The sequence below is a fragment of the Hordeum vulgare genome, chromosome 1H (genome assembly GCF_904849725.1).
Source record: "Hordeum vulgare subsp. vulgare chromosome 1H, MorexV3_pseudomolecules_assembly, whole genome shotgun sequence".
Classification (NCBI taxonomy): domain Eukaryota; kingdom Viridiplantae; phylum Streptophyta; class Magnoliopsida; order Poales; family Poaceae; genus Hordeum; species Hordeum vulgare.
Genome location: NC_058518.1, coordinates 475,533,383 through 475,550,939, shown reverse-complemented (window position 1 = coordinate 475,550,939; position 17,557 = coordinate 475,533,383). Strand labels below are relative to the sequence as shown.

Genomic DNA, 17,557 nt, shown 5'->3' with positions numbered 1-17,557 from the left:
GGAGACTGTTGGAATTGTGCCCTAGAGGCAATAATAAATGTATAGTTATTATTATAATTCCTGTATCAAGATAATAGTTTATTATCCATGCTATAATTGTATTGAATGAAGACTCATTTACATGTGTGGATACATAGACAAAACACCGTCCCTAGCATGCCTCTAGTTGGCTAGCCAGTTGATCGATGATAGTCAGTGTCTTCTGATTATGAACAAGGTGTTGTTGCTTGATAACTGGATCACGTCATTGGGAGAATCACGTGATGGACTAGACCCAAACTAATAGACGTAGCATGTTGATCGTGTCATTTTGTTGCTACTGTTTTCTGCGTGTCAAGTATTTATTCCTATGACCATGAGATCATATAACTCACTGACACCGAAGGAATGCTTTGTGTGTATCAAACGTCGCAACGTAACTGGGTGACTATAAAGATGCTCTACAGGTATCTTCGAAGGTGTTAGTTGAGTTAGTATGGATCAAGACTGGGATTTGTCACTCCGTATGACGGAGAGGTATCTCGGGGCCCACTCGGTAATACAACATCACACACAAGCCTTGCAAGCAATGTAACTTAGTGTAAGTTGCGGGATCTTGTATTACGGAACGAGTAAAGAGACTTGCCGGTAAACGAGATTGAAATAGGTATGCGGATACTGACGATCGAATCTCGGGCAAGTAACATACCGAAGGACGAAGGGAATGACATACAGGATTATACGAATCCTTGGCACTGAGGTTCAAACGATAAGATCTTCGTAGAATATGTAGGATCCAATATGGGCATCCAGGTCCCGCTATTGGATATTGACCGAGGAGTCTCTCGGGTCATGTCTACATAGTTCTCGAACCCGCAGGGTCTGCACACTTAAGGTTCGACGTTGTTTTATGCGTATTTGAGTTATATGGTTGGTTACCGAATGTTGTTCGGAGTCCCGGATGAGATCACGGACATCACGAGGGTTTCCGGAATGGTCCGGAAACGAAGATTGATATATAGGATGACCTCATTTGATTACCGGAAGGTTTTCGGAGTTACCGGGAATGTGCCGGGAATGACGAATGGGTTCCGGGAGTTCACCGGAGGGGGGCAACCCACTCCGGGGAAGCCCATAGGTATTTGTGGGGGTCACACCAGCCCTTAGTGGGCTGGTGGGACAGCCCACCAAATCCTATGCGCCAAGGAAGAAAAATCAAAGGAAGAAAAAAAAAAGGAGGAAGAAGTGGGAAGGGGGAAGGACTCCCTCCCACCAAACCAAGTAGGACTCGGTTTGGGGGGGGGGAGAGTCCTCCCCCCTGGCTCGGCCGACCCCTTGGGGTTCCCTTGGACCCCAAGGCAAGGTCCCCCTCCCTCCTCCTATATATATGGGGCTTTTAGGGCAGATTTGAGACGACTTTCTCACGGCTGCCCGACCACATACCTCCATAGTTTTTCCTCTAGATCGTGTTTTTGCGGAGCTCGGGCGGAGCCCTGCTGAGACAAGATCATCACCAACCTCCGGTGCGCCGTCACGCTGCCGGAGAACTCTTATACCTCTCCGTCTCTCTTGCTGGATCAAGAAGGCCGAGATCATCGTCGAGCTGTACGTGTGCTGAACGCGGAGGTGCCGTCCGTTCGGTACTAGATCGTGGGACTGATCGCGGGATTGTTCGCGGGGCGGATCGAGGGACGTGAGGACGTTCCACTACATCAACCGCGATCTCTAATCGCTTCTGCTGTACGATCTACAAGGGTACGTAGATCACTCATCCCCTCTCGTAGATGGACATCACCATGATAGGTCTTCGTGCGCGTAGGAAAATTTTTGTTTCCCTTGCGACGTTCCCCAACAGTGGCATCATGAGCTAGGTTCATGCGTAGATGTCTTCTCGAGTAGAACACAAAAGGTTTTGTGGGCGGTGATGTGCGTTTTGCTGCCCTCCTTAGTCTTTTCTTGATTCCGCGGTATTGTTGGATTGAAGCGGCTTGGACCGACATTACTCGTACGCTTACGAGAGACTGGTTTCATCGTTACGAGTAACCCCCTTTGCTCAAAGATGACTGGCAAGTGACGGTTTCTCCAACTTTAGTTGAATCGGATTTGACCGAGGAGGTCCTTGGATGAGGTTAAATAGCAACTCATATATCTCCGTTGTGGTGTTTGCGTAAGTAAGATGCGATCCTACTAGATACCCTTGGTCACCACGTAAAACATGCAACAACAAAATTAGAGGACGTCTAACTTGTTTTTGCAGGGTATGATTGTGATGTGATATGGCCAAACGATGTGGTGTGATATATTGGATGTATGAGATGATCATGTTGTAATAGAAATATCGACTTGCATGTCGATGGTACGACAACCGGCAGGAGCCATAGGGTTGTCTTTATACTAACATATGTGCTTGCAGATGCGTTTACTATTTTGCTAGGATGTAGCTTTAGTAGTGATAGCATAAGTAGCACGACAACCCCGATGGCGACACGTTGATGGAGATCATGATGATGGAGATCATGGCGTGGCGCCGGTGACAAGAAGATCGTGCCGGTGCTTTGGTGATGGAGATCAAGAAGCACGTGATGATGGCCATATCATGTCACTTATGAATTGCATGTGATGTTAATCCTTTTATGCACCTTGTTTTGCTTAGAACGACGGTAGCATTATGAGGTGATCTCTCACTAAAATTTCAAGACGAAATTGTGTTCTCCCCGACTGTGCACCGTTGCTACAGTTCGTCGTTTCGAGACACCACGTGATGATCGGGTGTGATAGACTCAACGTTCACATACAACGGGTGCAAAACAGTTGCGCACGCGGAACACTCGGGTTAAGCTTGACGAGCCTAGCATGTGCAGACATGGCCTCGGAACACATGAGACCGAAAGGTCGATCATGAATCATATAGTTGATATGATTAGCATAGGGATGCTTACCACTGAAACTACTCTCGACTCACGTGATGATCGGACTTGGGATAGTGTAAGTGGATCATGAACCACTCAAATGACTAGAGAGATGTACTTTTTGAGTGGGAGTTTAGCATATAATTTGATTAAGTTGAACTCTAATTATCTTGAACATAGTCTAAGTCCACTTTGAATATATTTGTGTTGTAGATCATGGCTCACGCAAGTGTCATCCTGAATTTTAATACGTTCCTAGAGAAAGCTAAGTTGAAAGATGATGGAAGCAACTTTGTAGACTGGGCTCGTAATCTTAAGCTAATCTTACAAGCTGGAAAGAAGGATTATGTCCTTAATGCTGCGCTAGGAGATGAACCACCCGCTACGGCTGATCAGGATGTTAAGAACGCTTGGTTAGCACGTAAGGAGGACTACTCAATAGTTCAATGTGCAGTCTTGTATGGCTTAGAGCCGGGACTTCAACGTCGCTTTGAGCGTCATGGAGCATTTGAGATGTTCCAGGAGTTGAAGTTTATCTTTCAGAAGAACGCCCGGATCGAGAGGTATGAGACCTCCGATAAATTCTATGCCTGCAAGATGGAGGAAAACTCATCTGTCAGTGAACATGTGCTCAAAATGTCTGGGTACTCAAACCGTCTAGCTGAACTGGGGATTGAACTCCCGCAAGAAGCTATCACTGACAGAATCCTCCAATCACTGCCGCCAAGCTATAAAGGCTTTGTGTTGAACTACAACATGCAAGGGATGAACAAGTCTCCCGGCGAGTTGTTTGCGATGCTGAAAGTCGCAGAGTCTGAACTCCGTAAAGAGCATCAAGTGTTGATGGTCAGCAAGACCACTAGTTTCAAGAGAAACGGCAAAGGCAAGAAGGGCAATTCAAAGAAGAGCGGCAAGCCTGTTGCCAATCCGCCGAAGAAACCCAAAGCTGGACCTAAGCCTGAAACAGAGTGCTTCTATTGCAAGGGTATGGGTCACTGGAAGCGCAATTGCCCCAAGTATCTGGCAGATAAGAAGGCGGGCAAAGAAAAATCAGGTATATTTGATATACATGTTATTGATGTGTACTTAACCAGCTCTCGTAGTAGTGCCTGGGTATTCGATACCGGTTCTGTTGCTCACATTTGCAACTCGAAGCAGGAACTGCGGAATAGACGAAGGCTGGCGAAAGACGAAGTGACGATGCGCGTAGGAAACGGTTCCAAGGTTGATGCAATCGCCGTCGGCACCGTGTCACTTCAACTACCATCGGGATTAGTGATGAACTTAAATCATTGTTATTTAGTGCCTGCGTTGAGCATGAACATTATATCTGGATCTTGTTTATTGCGAGACGGTTACTCTTTTAAGTCTGAGAATAATGGTTGTTCTATTTCTATGAGTAACATCTTTTATGGTCATGCACCAAATGTGAGAGGATTGTTCATATTGAATCTCGATAGCGATACGCATATACATAACATTGAGACCAAAAGAGTTAGAGTAAACAATGATAGCGCCATATTTTTGTGGCACTGCCGCTTAGGTCATATTGGTGTAAAGCGCATGAAGAAACTCCATGCCGATGGACTTTTGGAGTCACTTGACTTTGATTCACTTGACACGTGCGAACCATGCCTCATGGGCAAGATGACTAAAACTCCGTTCTCCGGAACAATGGAGCGTGCAAGTGACTTGTTGGAAATCATACATACCGATGTGTGTGGTCCAATGAGCGTGGAGGCACGCGGCGGATATCGTTATTTTCTCACCTTCACTGACGATTTGAGTAGATATGGTTATGTCTACTTAATGAAGCACAAGTCTGAAACATTTGAAAAGTTCAAGCAATTTCAGAGTGAAGTAGAAAATCATCGTAACAAGAAGATCAAGTTCCTACGGTCTGATCGTGGGGGTGAATATCTGAGTTTCGAGTTTGGTACTCACTTAAGACAATGTGGAATTGTTTCGCAGTTAACACCGCCTGGAACACCACAGCGTAATGGTGTGTCCGAATGTCGTAATCGTACTTTATTAGAAATGGTGCGATCTATGATGTCTCTTACTGATTTGCCGTTATCGTTTTGGGGTTATGCATTAGAAACAGCTGCATTCACTTTAAATAGGGCACCATCGAAATCCGTTGAGACGACACCATACGAACTGTGGTATGGCAAAAGGCCAAAGTTGTCGTTTCTTAAAGTTTGGGGATGTGATGCTTATGTCAAAAAGCTTCAGCCTGAAAAGCTGGAACCCAAAGCGGAAAAATGCGTCTTCATAGGTTACCCAAAAGAGACAGTTGGGTACACCTTCTATCTCAAATCCGAGGGCAAAGTGTTTGTTGCTAAGAACGGAACTTTTCTCGAGAAGGAGTTTCTCTCGAGAGAATTGAGTGGGAGGAAGATAGAACTTGACGAGGTTGTCGAACCTCTCATCCCTCTGGATGGTGGCGCAGGGCAGGGGGAAACCCCTGTGATTGCGACGCCGGTTGAGGAGGAAGTTAATGATGATGATCATGAAACTCCAGTTCAAGTTTCTGTTGAACCACGCAGGTCGACGAGATCACGCGCTGCTCCAGAGTGGTACGGTAATCCCGTCTTGACAATCATGTTGTTAGACAACAATGAACCTGCAAGTTATGAAGAAGCGATGGTGGGCCCAGATTCCAACAAATGGCTAGAAGCCATGAAATCCGAGATAGGATCCATGTATGAGAACAAAGTATGGACTTTGGAGATACTACCTGAGGGCCGCAAGGCTATTCAGAACAAATGGATCTTTAAGAAGAAGACGGACGCTGACGGTAATGTGACCGTTTATAAAGCTCGACTTGTGGCAAAGGGTTTTTCACAAGTTCCAGGAATTGACTACGATGAGACTTTCTCTCCCGTAGCGATGCTTAAGTCCGTCAGAATCATGTTAGCAATAGCTGCATTTTTCGATTATGAAATTTGGCAGATGGATGTCAAAACGGCGTTCCTTAACGGTTTCCTTAAGGAAGAGTTGTATATGATGCAACCCGAAGGTTTTGTCGATCCTAAAAATGCTGACAAGGTGTGCAAGCTCTAGCGATCCATTTATGGACTGGTGCAAGCATCTCGGAGTTGGAACAAACGCTTTGATGAGGTGATCAAAGCATTTGGGATTATACAAGTGGTTGGAGAATCTTGTATTTACAAGAAAGTGAGTGGGAGCTCTGTGGCGTTTCTAATATTATATGTGGATGACATATTGCTGATTGGAAACAACGTAGAGCTTTTGGAGAGCATAAAAGGTTACTTGAATAAAAGTTTCTCTATGAAGGACCTAGGAGAAGCTGCTTACATTCTAGGCATTAAGATCTATAGGGATAGATCAAAACGCCTGATAGGACTTTCACAAAGCACATACCTTGATAAAGTTTTGAAAAGGTTCAAAATGGAACAATCCAAGAAAGGGTTCTTGCCAGTGCTACAAGGTACGAGATTGAGTAAGACTCAGTGCCCAGCAACTGATGAAGATAGAGAGCATATGCGCTCCGTCCCCTATGCTTCAGCCATAGGCTCTATCATGTATGCGATGCTGTGCACTAGACCGGATGTTAGCCTGGCCATAAGTATGGCAGGCAGGTTCCAGAGTAATCCAGGAGTGGATCACTGGACAGCGGTCAAGAATATCCTAAAGTACCTGAAAAGGACTAAGGAGATGTTTCTCGTGTATGGAGGTGACGAAGAGCTCGCCGTAAAAGGTTACGTCGATGCAAGCTTTGACACAGATCCGGACGACCCTAAGTCGCAAACCGGATACGTATTTATTCTTAATGGGGGTGCAGTAAGCTGGTGCAGTTCCAAGCAAAGCGTCGTAGCGGATTCTACATGTGAAGCGGAGTACATGGCTGCCTCGGAGGCGGCTAAGGAGGGTGTCTGGATGAAGCAGTTCATGACGGATCTTGGGGTGGTGCCAAGTGCACTGGATCCAATAACCTTGTTCTGTGACAACACTGGTGCCATTGCCTTAGCAAAGGAACCAAGGTTTCACAAGAAGACCAGACACATCAAACGATGCTTCAACCTCATCCGCGACTACGTCGAAGAGGAGGACGTAAATATATGCAAAGTGCACACGGATCTGAATGTAGCAGACCCGCTGACTAAACCTCTTCCACGGCCAAAACATGATCGACACCAGAACTGTATGGGTGTTAGATTTATTACAATGTAATTCACATGGTGATGTGAGGGCTAGATTATTGACTCTAGTGCAAGTGGGAGACTGTTGGAATTGTGCCCTAGAGGCAATAATAAATGTATAGTTATTATTATAATTCCTGTATCAAGATAATAGTTTATTATCCATGCTATAATTGTATTGAATGAAGACTCATTTACATGTGTGGATACATAGACAAAACACCGTCCCTAGCATGCCTCTAGTTGGCTAGCCAGTTGATCGATGATAGTCAGTGTCTTCTGATTATGAACAAGGTGTTGTTGCTTGATAACTGGATCACGTCATTGGGAGAATCACGTGATGGACTAGACCCAAACTAATAGACGTAGCATGTTGATCGTGTCATTTTGTTGCTACTGTTTTCTGCGTGTCAAGTATTTATTCCTATGACCATGAGATCATATAACTCACTAACACCGGAGGAATGCTTTGTGTGTATCAAACGTCGCAACGTAACTGGGTGACTATAAAGATGCTCTACAGGTATCTCCGAAGGTGTTAGTTGAGTTAGTATGGATCAAGACTGGGATTTGTCACTCCGTATGACGGAGAGGTATCTCGGGGCCCACTCGGTAATACAACATCACACACAAGCCTTGCAAGCAATGTAACTTAGTGTAAGTTGCGGGATCTTGTATTATGGAACGAGTAAAGAGACTTGCCGGTAAACGAGATTGAAATAGGTATGCGGATACTGACGATCGAATCTCGGGCAAGTAACATACCGAAGGACGAAGGGAATGACATACGGGATTATACGAATCCTTGGCACTGAGGTTCAAACGATAAGATCTTCGTAGAATATGTAGGATCCAATATGGGCATCCAGGTCCCGCTATTGGATATTGACCGAGGAGTCTCTCGGGTCATGTCTACATAGTTCTCGAACCCGCAGGGTCTGCACACTTAAGGTTCGACGTTGTTTTATGCGTATTTGAGTTATATGGTTGGTTACCGAATGTTGTTCGGAGTCCCGGATGAGATCACGGACGTCACGAGGGTTTCCAGAATGGTCCGGAAACGAAGATTGATATATAGGATGACCTCATTTGATTACCGGAAGGTTTTCGGAGTTACCGGGAATGTGCCGGGAATGACGAATGGGTTCCGGGAGTTCACCGGAGGGGGGCAACCCACTCCGGGGAAGCCCATAGGTATTTGTGGGGGTCACACCAGCCCTTAGTGGGCTGGTGGGACAGCCCACCAAATCCTATGCGCCAAGGAAGAAAAATCAAAGGAAGAAAAAAAAAGGAGGAAGAAGTGGGAAGGGGGAAGGACTCCCTCCCACCAAACCAAGTAGGACTCGGTTTGGGGGGGGAGAGTCCTCCCCCCTGGCTCGGCCGACCCCTTGGGGTTCCCTTGGACCCCAAGGCAAGGTCCCCCTCCCTCCTCCTATATATATGGGGCTTTTAGGGCAGATTTGAGACGACTTTCTCACGGCTGCCCGACCACATACCTCCATAGTTTTTCCTCTAGATCGTGTTTTTGCGGAGCTCGGGCGGAGCCCTGCTGAGACAAGATCATCACCAACCTCCGGAGCGCCGTCACGCTGCCGGAGAACTCTTCTACCTCTCCGTCTCTCTTGCTGGATCAAGAAGGCCGAGATCATCGTCGAGCTGTACGTGTGCTGAACGCGGAGGTGCCGTCCGTTCGGTACTAGATCGTGGGACTGATCGCGGGATTGTTCGCGGGGCGGATCGAGGGACGTGAGGACGTTCCACTACATCAACCGCGATCTCTAATCGCTTCTGCTGTATGATCTACAAGGGTACGTAGATCACTCATCCCCTCTCGTAGATGGACATCACCATGATAGGTCTTCGTGCGCGTAGGAAAATTTTTGTTTCCCTTGCGACGTTCCCCAACAGTTTTTGCACGGTATGCATGTGATGTGGTATGGCCAAAGACATGATATAATATATTGGATATATGAGATGATCATGTTGTAATAGTTAAATATCGACTTGCACGTCGATGCTACGGCAACCGGAAGGAGCCATAGGGTTGTCTTTAATTATTTTGCACTTGGTGATGCTTTGCTTTGTCGCTAGTAGTAGCTTTAGTAGTAACATCATAGTTAGCGTGAAAACCTCGATGGCAGCACAATGATGGAGATCATGATGATGGATATCATGGTGTGGCGCCGGTGACGATGGAGATCATGCCGGTGCTTTGGTGATGGAGATCAAGAAGCACAAGTTCATGGCCATATCATGTCACTTATGATTTGCATGTGATATTAATCCTTTTATGCATCTTATTTTGCTTAGGACGACGGTAGCATTATAAGGTGATCCCTCACTAAAATTTCAAGATAAAATTGTGTTCTCCCCGACTGTGCACCATTGCGACAGTTCATCGTTTCGAGACACCACGTGATGATTGGGCATGACAGACTCTACGTTCACATACAACGGGTGCAAAACAGTTGCACACGCAGAACACTCGGGTTAACTTGACGAGCCTAGCATGTACATAAATGGCCTCGGAACACAAGAGACCGAAAGGTCGAGCATGAGTCATATAGTGGATATGATCAACATGGAGATGTTCACCATTGAAGCTAATCTCAACTCACGTTATGATCGCACTTGAGTTAGTGAGTTTGGATCATGTGACACTCGAATGACTAGAGGGTTGTCAATTTGAGTGGGAGTTTATTATTAATATGATTAGCTAAACTCAATTATCTTGAACATAGTCTAAGTAATCTTTGCAAAATTTTATGTTGTAGATCAATGGCTCGCGCAGTAGCAACCCTGTATTTTAATGTGTTCCTGGAGAAAGCTAAGATGAAAGATGATGGAAGCAACTTTGTTGACTAGGCATGTAATCTAAGGCTTATCCTCACAGCTGCCCAAAAGAAATATGTTCTTTATGCACCGCCCGAAACGGCGTTGCCAGAAGTTTTGAACGTCTGGCAGACGCGCAAGGATGACTACTCATTAGTTCAATGTGCAGTTTTGTATGGATTAGAACCGGGAATTGAAACATGTTTTGAACGTCATGGACCATATGAGATGTTCCAGGAGTTGAAGTTTATCTTTGAGAAGAATGCCCGGATCTATAGGTATGAGACCTCCGATAAGTTCTATGCTTGCAAAAAGGAGGAGAACGGGTGTGTCAGTGAACATGTACTCAGAATGTCTGGGTACTCTAACCGTCTGGCTAAGCTGGGAATTGCTCTCCCACCAGAGGCTATCACTGCAGAGTTCATCAATCACTACCACCTAGATACAAAGGCTTTGTGTTGAACTATAACATGCAAGGGATGAATAAGTCAATTGCCGAGTTGTTTGCGATGTTGAAAGTCGCAGAGTTAGAAATCCATAAAGAACATCAAGTGTTGATGGTCAATAAGACCACTAGAAAAACGGCAAGGAAAATAAGGGTAACACCAAGAAGAGTGACAAAAAACCCAAGTCTGGACCACTATTTGATATACATGTTATTGATGTGTACCTCACTAGCTCTCGTAGTAGTGCGTGGGTATTTGATACCAGTTTTGTTGCTCACATTTGCAACTCGAAACAGGAACTGTGGAATAAACGAAGGCTGGCAAAGGATGAAGTGACGATGCGCGTGGGAAATGGTTCCAAGGTTGATGTGATCGCCGTTGGCAAGCTCTCACTTCAATTACCATCAGGATTAGTGATGAACTTAAATAATTGTTAATTAGTGTCTGCATTGAGCATGAACATTATATCTGGATCTTGTTTATTGCGAGACAGTTACTCATTTAAATCAGTGAATAATGGTTGTTCTATTTATATGAGTGATATCTTTTATGGTCATGCATCCAATGTGAGGGGTTTGTTCATGTTGAATCTCCATAGTGATGACACTCATATCAATAACATTGAGACCAAAAGATGTAGAGTTAATAAAGATAGCACCACTTTCTTGTGGCACTGCCGCTTAGGTCATATTGGTATAAAACACATGAAGAAACTCCATGCTGATAGACTTTTGGAGTCACTTGATTTTGAATCACTTGATACATGTGAACCATGCTTCATGGGCAAGATGACTAAGACTCCGTTCTTCGAAACAATGGAGCGTGCAAGTGACTTGTTGGAGATCATACATACTGATGTGTGTGGATCGATGGGCATAGAGGCGCGCGGTGGATATCGTTATTTTCTCACCTTCACTGATGATTTGAGTAGATACGATTATATTTACTTGATGAAGCACAAGTGTGAAACGTTTGAAAAGTTCAAGCAATTTCAGAGTGAAGTTGAAAATCATTGTAACGAGAAGATCAAATTCCTAGGATCTATCAAGGAGGTGAGTATCTGAGTTATGAGTTTGGTGCTCACTTAAGACAATGTATAATTGTTTCACAGTTGACACCGCCCCGAACACCACGGTGTAATGGTGTGTCCGAACGTCGTAATCATACTTTATTAGATATGGTGCGTTCTATGATGTCTCTTACCGATTTACCATTATTGTTTTGGGGCTATGCATTGGAGAAAGCTGCACTCACTTTAAATAAGGCACCATCAAAATCCGGTGAGATGACACCACATGAACTGTGGTATGGGAAGAAGCCAAAGTTGTCGTTTCATAAAGTTTGGGGATGTGATGTTTATGTCAAAAAGCTTCAACCTGAAAAGCTGGAACCCAAAGAGAAAATGTGTGTCTTCATAGGTTACCAAAAGAGACAGTTGGGTACACCTTCTATCTCAGATCCGAGGGCAAAGTGTTTGTCGCTAAGAACGGGGCTTTTCTTGAGAAAGAGTTTCTCTCGAAAGAATTGAGTGGGAGGAAGATAGAACTTGATCAGGTTATAGAACCTTTGCTTCAACCAGATGGTGGCGCAGGACAGAAAGAAATTTCTGTCAAAGCTACACCAGTTGAAGAGGAAGCTAATGACGATGATCGTGAAACTTCAGATCAAGTTGCTATCGGGCCTCGTAGGTCGATAAGGGCACGTACTGCTCTAGCGTGGTACGGTAATCCTGTCTTATCAATCTTGTTGTTAGACAACAAATGAGCCTACGAGCTATGGAGAAGCAATGGTGGGCCCGGATTCCAACAAATGGTTAGAGGCCATGAAGTCCGAGATAGGATCTATGTATGAAAACAAAGTATGGACTCTGGAAGTATTACCTGAAGGTCGAAAGGCCATTCAGAACAAATGGATCTTTAAGAAGAAGATGGACGTCGACGGTAATGTGACCGTCTATAAAGCTCGACTTGTGGCAGAAGGTTTTTCACAAGTTCAAGGAGTTGACTATGATGAGACTTTCTCACCCGTAGCGATGCTTAAGTCCGTCAGAATCATGTTAACAATAGCTGCATTTTTCGATTCTGAAATTTGGCACATGGATGTCAAAACAGCGTTCCTTAACGGGTTTCTTAAGGAAGAGTTGTATATGATGCAACTGGAAGGTTTTGCCGATCCAGAGAATGCTGACAAAGTATGCAAATTCCAGCAATCCATTTATGGACTGGTGCAAGCATCTCAGAGTTGGAATCAACGCTTTGATGAGGTGATCAAGGTGTTTGGGTTTATACAAGTTTTTGGAGAAGCTTGTATTTACAAGAAAGTGAGTGGGAGCTCTATAGCATTCTAATATTATATGTGGATGACATATTATTGATTGCAACAATATAGAACTTTTGGGAAGCATAAAGGAATACTTGAATAAAAGTTTTTCGATGAAATACGTGGGAGAAGCTGCTTACATATTAGGCATTAAGATCTATAGAGAAAGTTCAAGGCGCCTGATAGGGCTTTCACAAAGCACATACCTTGATAAGATTTTGAAGAAGTTCACAATGGAACAATCCAAGAAAGGGTTCTTGCCTGTGTTACAAGGTATAAAGTTGAGTAAGACTCAATGCCTAGTGATTGCAGAAGATAGAGAAACGATGAGTGTCGTCCCCTATGCTTCAGACATAGGGTCTATCATGTATGCAATGCTGTGCATAAGACCTGATTTCATCCTTGCCATAAGTATGACGGGAAGGTTTCAAAGTAATCCAGGAATGGAGCACTGGAGAGCGGTCAACAATATTCAGAAGTACCTGAAAAGGACTAAGGAAATGTTTCTCGTTTATGGAGGTGACGAAGAGCTCGTCGTAAAGGGCTGCGTCGTTGCAAGCTTCGTCACTGATCTGGATGACTCTAAATCTCAAACATGATACGTAGTTATTCTCAATGGGGGTGCGGTAAGCTAGTGTAGTTCCAAGCAGATCGTCGTAGCTGGTTCTACATGCGAAGCGGAGTACATAGCTGCCTCGGAGGCGGCTAAAGAGGGTGTCTGGATGAAGTAGTTCATGACAAATCTTTGAATTGTGCCAAGTGTACTGGATCCAAAAAATATGTTCTGTGACAACACTGGTGCCATTGCTCTAGCAAAGGAACCAAGGTTTCACAAGAGGACTAGACACATAAAGTGATGCTTCAATGCCATCCGCGATTACATCAAGGAGGAGGACATAAATATTTGCAAAGTGCACACGGATCTGAACGTTGCAGATCCGCTGACTAAGCCTCTCCCACGATCAAAACATGATCAACACCAGAATTGTATGGGTGTTAGATTCGTTACATTGTAAATCACATAGAGATGTGAAGCTAGATTATTGACTCTAGTGCAAGTGGGAGACTGTTGGAAATATGCCCTAGAGGCAAGACTAAAATAGTCATTACTGTATTTCCTCTTTCAAGATAATTGTTTATTATCCATGCTAGAATTGTATTGAATGGAAACGCAAACAGATGTGTGGATATATAGACAAAACGTTGTCCCTAGTAAGCCTCTAGTTGACTGGCTCGTTGATCAAAGATGGTTAAGGTTTCCTAGCCATAGACAAGAGTTGTTACTTATAACGAGATCACATCATTAGGAGAATGATGTGATGGACAAGACCCAAACTATAAACATAGCATGTGACCGTGTTATTTTATTGCTACTATTTTCTGCATGTCAAGTATACATTCCTATGACCATGAGATTATGTAACTCACTCACACCGGAGGAATGCCTTGTGTGTATCAAACGTCGCAACGTAACTGGGTGACTATAAAGGTGCTCTACAGGTATCTCCGAAGGTGTCCGTTGAGTTAGCATGGATCAAGACTGGGATTTGTCACTCCGTATGACAGAGAGGTATCTTGGGGCCCACTCGGTAATACAACATCACAAACAAGCCTTGCAAGCAATGTGACTAAAGAGTTAGTCACAGAGTCTTGTATTACGGAACGAGTAAGGAGACTTGCCGGTAACGAGATTGAAATAGGTATGGAGATGCTGAAAATCGAATCTCGGGCAAGTAACATACCGAAGGACAAAGGGAATGTTATACGAGATTAACCGAATCCTTGACATAGAGGTTCAACCGATCAGATCTTCATAGAATATGTAGGATCCAATATGGGCATCCAAGTCCCGCTATTGGATATTGCCCAGAGAGTGTCTCGGTCATGTTTACATAGTTCTCGAACCCGCGGGATCTGCACACTTAAGGTTCGGTGACATTTCGGTAGTATTGAGTTATGTATGTTGGTGACCGAAAGTTGTTTGGAGTCCTGGATTAGATCCCGGACGTCACGAGAAGCTCCAGAATGGTCCGGAGGTAAAGATTGATATATAGGAATGTTGCATTTGGCTTCCGGAAAGATTGCGGGCATTACCGGTAAAGTACCGGGAGTGACGAATAGGTTACGATGTTTTACCGGGAGGGGCCACCCACCCGAGAGAGGACCTAATAGGCCTAGAGGTGGCGCACCAGCCCTTAGTGGGCTGGTGCGGCCAGCCCAATAACATATTTTCGACCAAGAGTGCAAAAGGAAAAAAGAAAAGGAAAAAAAGGAAGGAGGTGTCCAAGTAGGAAGAGAGTCCTCCATGAAACCGAATTGGAGGAGGACTCTCCTCCTCTTGGCTCGGCCGAACCCCTCTCCTTGGAGTAGGAGGCAAGGCAGCCCTCCCTCTTGTTCCACCTATATATAGTGGAGGTTTTGAGGGCAAAGCACACAAGAAAAAGGCACGTGATGCCCTCTTCTCCACAGATCGTCTTCCTCGTCTAGATTAGTCTGGCATAGCTTGGCAAAACCCTGCTGGATTAGTTCATCACCACCACCACCACACCATCGTGCTGTCGGGAAACTCATCTACCTGTTCGCCCCTCTTGCTGGATCAAGAAGGTGAAGATCGTCATCGAGGTGTACGTGTGTTGAACGCGGAGGTGCCGTCCGTTCGACGCTAGATCGGGACGGAGTTCGTGGGACGCTTGCGATTCGAATGGCAAAGATGTCCAACTACATCAACCGTGTTTCATAATGCTTCTCGCTTAGCGATCTACAAAGGTATGTGGATCCGGTCTCCCCTCTCGTATATGATCATCACCATGGATAGGTCTTGCATGTGCGTAGGAATTTTCTTGTTTCCCATGCAATGTTCCCCAACACTCGGCACTAGCTACGGACGAGACGGTGTACATGAGTATCATGGGCGCGCTGCGGTATATGGTCCACACGCGCCCTGACATAGCTTCATGAAAGCCCCGACGATGGAGCACCTCACCGCCGTCAAGCAGATCATCAGGTACATTGCCGGAACACAGCATAACGGCCGCTTCTATGCAAGACGGAGGAACGACACCTCGCTGATAGGCTTCAGCGACAGTGACATGGTAGGCGACGTCGACACCCGCAAGAGCACGACCGGTATCCTCTTCTTCCTCAGCAAGAGTCTCATCAGCTGGCAGTCCCACAAGCAAAGGGTGGTGGCACTATCCACCTGCGAGGCGGAGTACATTGTCGCCGCAACGATGGCCTGCCAAGGCGTTTGGCTCGCCTGACTCCTTAGATACGTCAAGAACACGATAGCCAAACGCATCAAGCTGAAGATTGATAACAAGGCGGCGATCTCCCTCGGCAAGAACCCTGTCTTCCATGACCATAGCAAACACATTGAGACGAGGTACCACTTCCTCCGCGAGTGTGTCGAAGATGGGCATGTTGAGCTCGAGTTCATCGGCACCAACGGGCAGCTCGCGGACATCCCGACGAAGGCTCTCGGACGCGCCAAGTTTTAGGAGCTCCGAGAAGACATTGGTGTTGTTTTAATTCAGTAGAGGTTCAGAGTTTAGTGAGGCATTTGTTGGCTAAACTCTGAACCGTAGCGTAGCCGGACCGGTTTCCCCGGTTATTTCGATTCCGCAGGGAATAAGGCGCAGCAACCGCAACTTGTGTGCGCCTCGCGTAACTAGGTCTAGGTAGTGGGCGCGATGAGCACGCCCACCTTGCGGACGTGGGATGGCACATTCAGAACGAGCGGGGCGCGGCGTGCAAACCAGGCGCTCTTGTTAGGGATTCACGAGAATAAGAGGCAAAGAAAAAACAAAATCGAAAAGTTGTGCGCCGCGCAAAACATTGTCTGAGTCCTCCCAGTTCATCGAGAGCAAGAGAGAGCACGCGCAATCCCACCGGATCGCGTGACAGTGGAGGCCATGACGAGGATCTTGGCCAAGGAGGTGGCGGCGAAGGTGATCATGGCCAATGTTGTAACCCCGGGGCACGTGCGCATGGAAGTGTTCCTGGCCGAGAAGGACGATTCGGACTTCCAGAGCATGGAGGCCCGGTCTATGGGGCGCATCGCACAGACAACAGATGTGGTTCCGGTGGTGGCATTTCTGTCCAGTAACGTCACCGACTGGGTGAACGGTCAGGTCATCAGGGTCAACTAGATCATGAATGACGCGCGTTGCCGTGCCCATCATTTTTCTCGATTGAATGATAGGAATTTCTACAAATATTTGGAGTCCTGGTCACTACTTAGGTCTAAACCAAGTAATAACTCTGGTGGTCCGAATCACAATATGACACCTATTGAATTCACATGTACTCCATTTGTTCCTAAATATGAGTCTTTGTAAAAATTCTTCTACGGACTACATACGAAACAAAATATCCGTATGTAGTTCGTAGTGGTAAAAAGACTTATATTTAAAAATGGAGGGAGTATAAACTACAAACAGTACTCAAGTGGTCATCCCTATTAACACGCTGTTAGTGATGCTTGTAGCAAGTAATGACTTAAAATGTGTAACCAAACAATAACTAGTACTGTGCTATATACTTTCTCTCTTGAATAGAAAATATGTATAATTAGTGAATTAACCTTGAGAGCACCTTTGGCAACATAATCAAATCCTCCTTCTCTTAATTCAAATGTCTCATATAATCCAAATTCAAGTAACCAAATACTAAAAAGTAAACAGCCCCGATGATCTTGAGCCAACACACTTTCTACCTGAAACATAAGTATATGGTAAGTTTCACATGGACTTCAGTTGCAACAAGGAAAAGGGATGTTAATTGCATCTACTATAGTAAGTCAATATTATACTCCTCGCACATAGAAATCAAAGACCATTGAGCACAATAGTTTCTCTTATGCATTGTATCAAACACATGACATGTAAACCGTTAAGGCTTTGCTCGG

General features: G+C 45.2%; 1 protein-coding gene across 1 annotated transcript in view; it reads left to right on the top strand.

Moving 5' to 3' along the window:
- Window positions 1-16,799, top strand: part of LOC123401160 (NADPH-dependent aldehyde reductase 2, chloroplastic-like) — a 55,967-nt gene extending 39,168 nt beyond the window's left edge. The window contains exon 3 of the mRNA XM_045094894.1: window positions 16,560-16,799. Coding sequence (XP_044950829.1) covers window positions 16,560-16,799 — 240 coding nt within the window. The remainder of the gene's footprint in view (window positions 1-16,559) is intronic.
- Window positions 16,800-17,557: the final 758 nt, after the last annotated feature.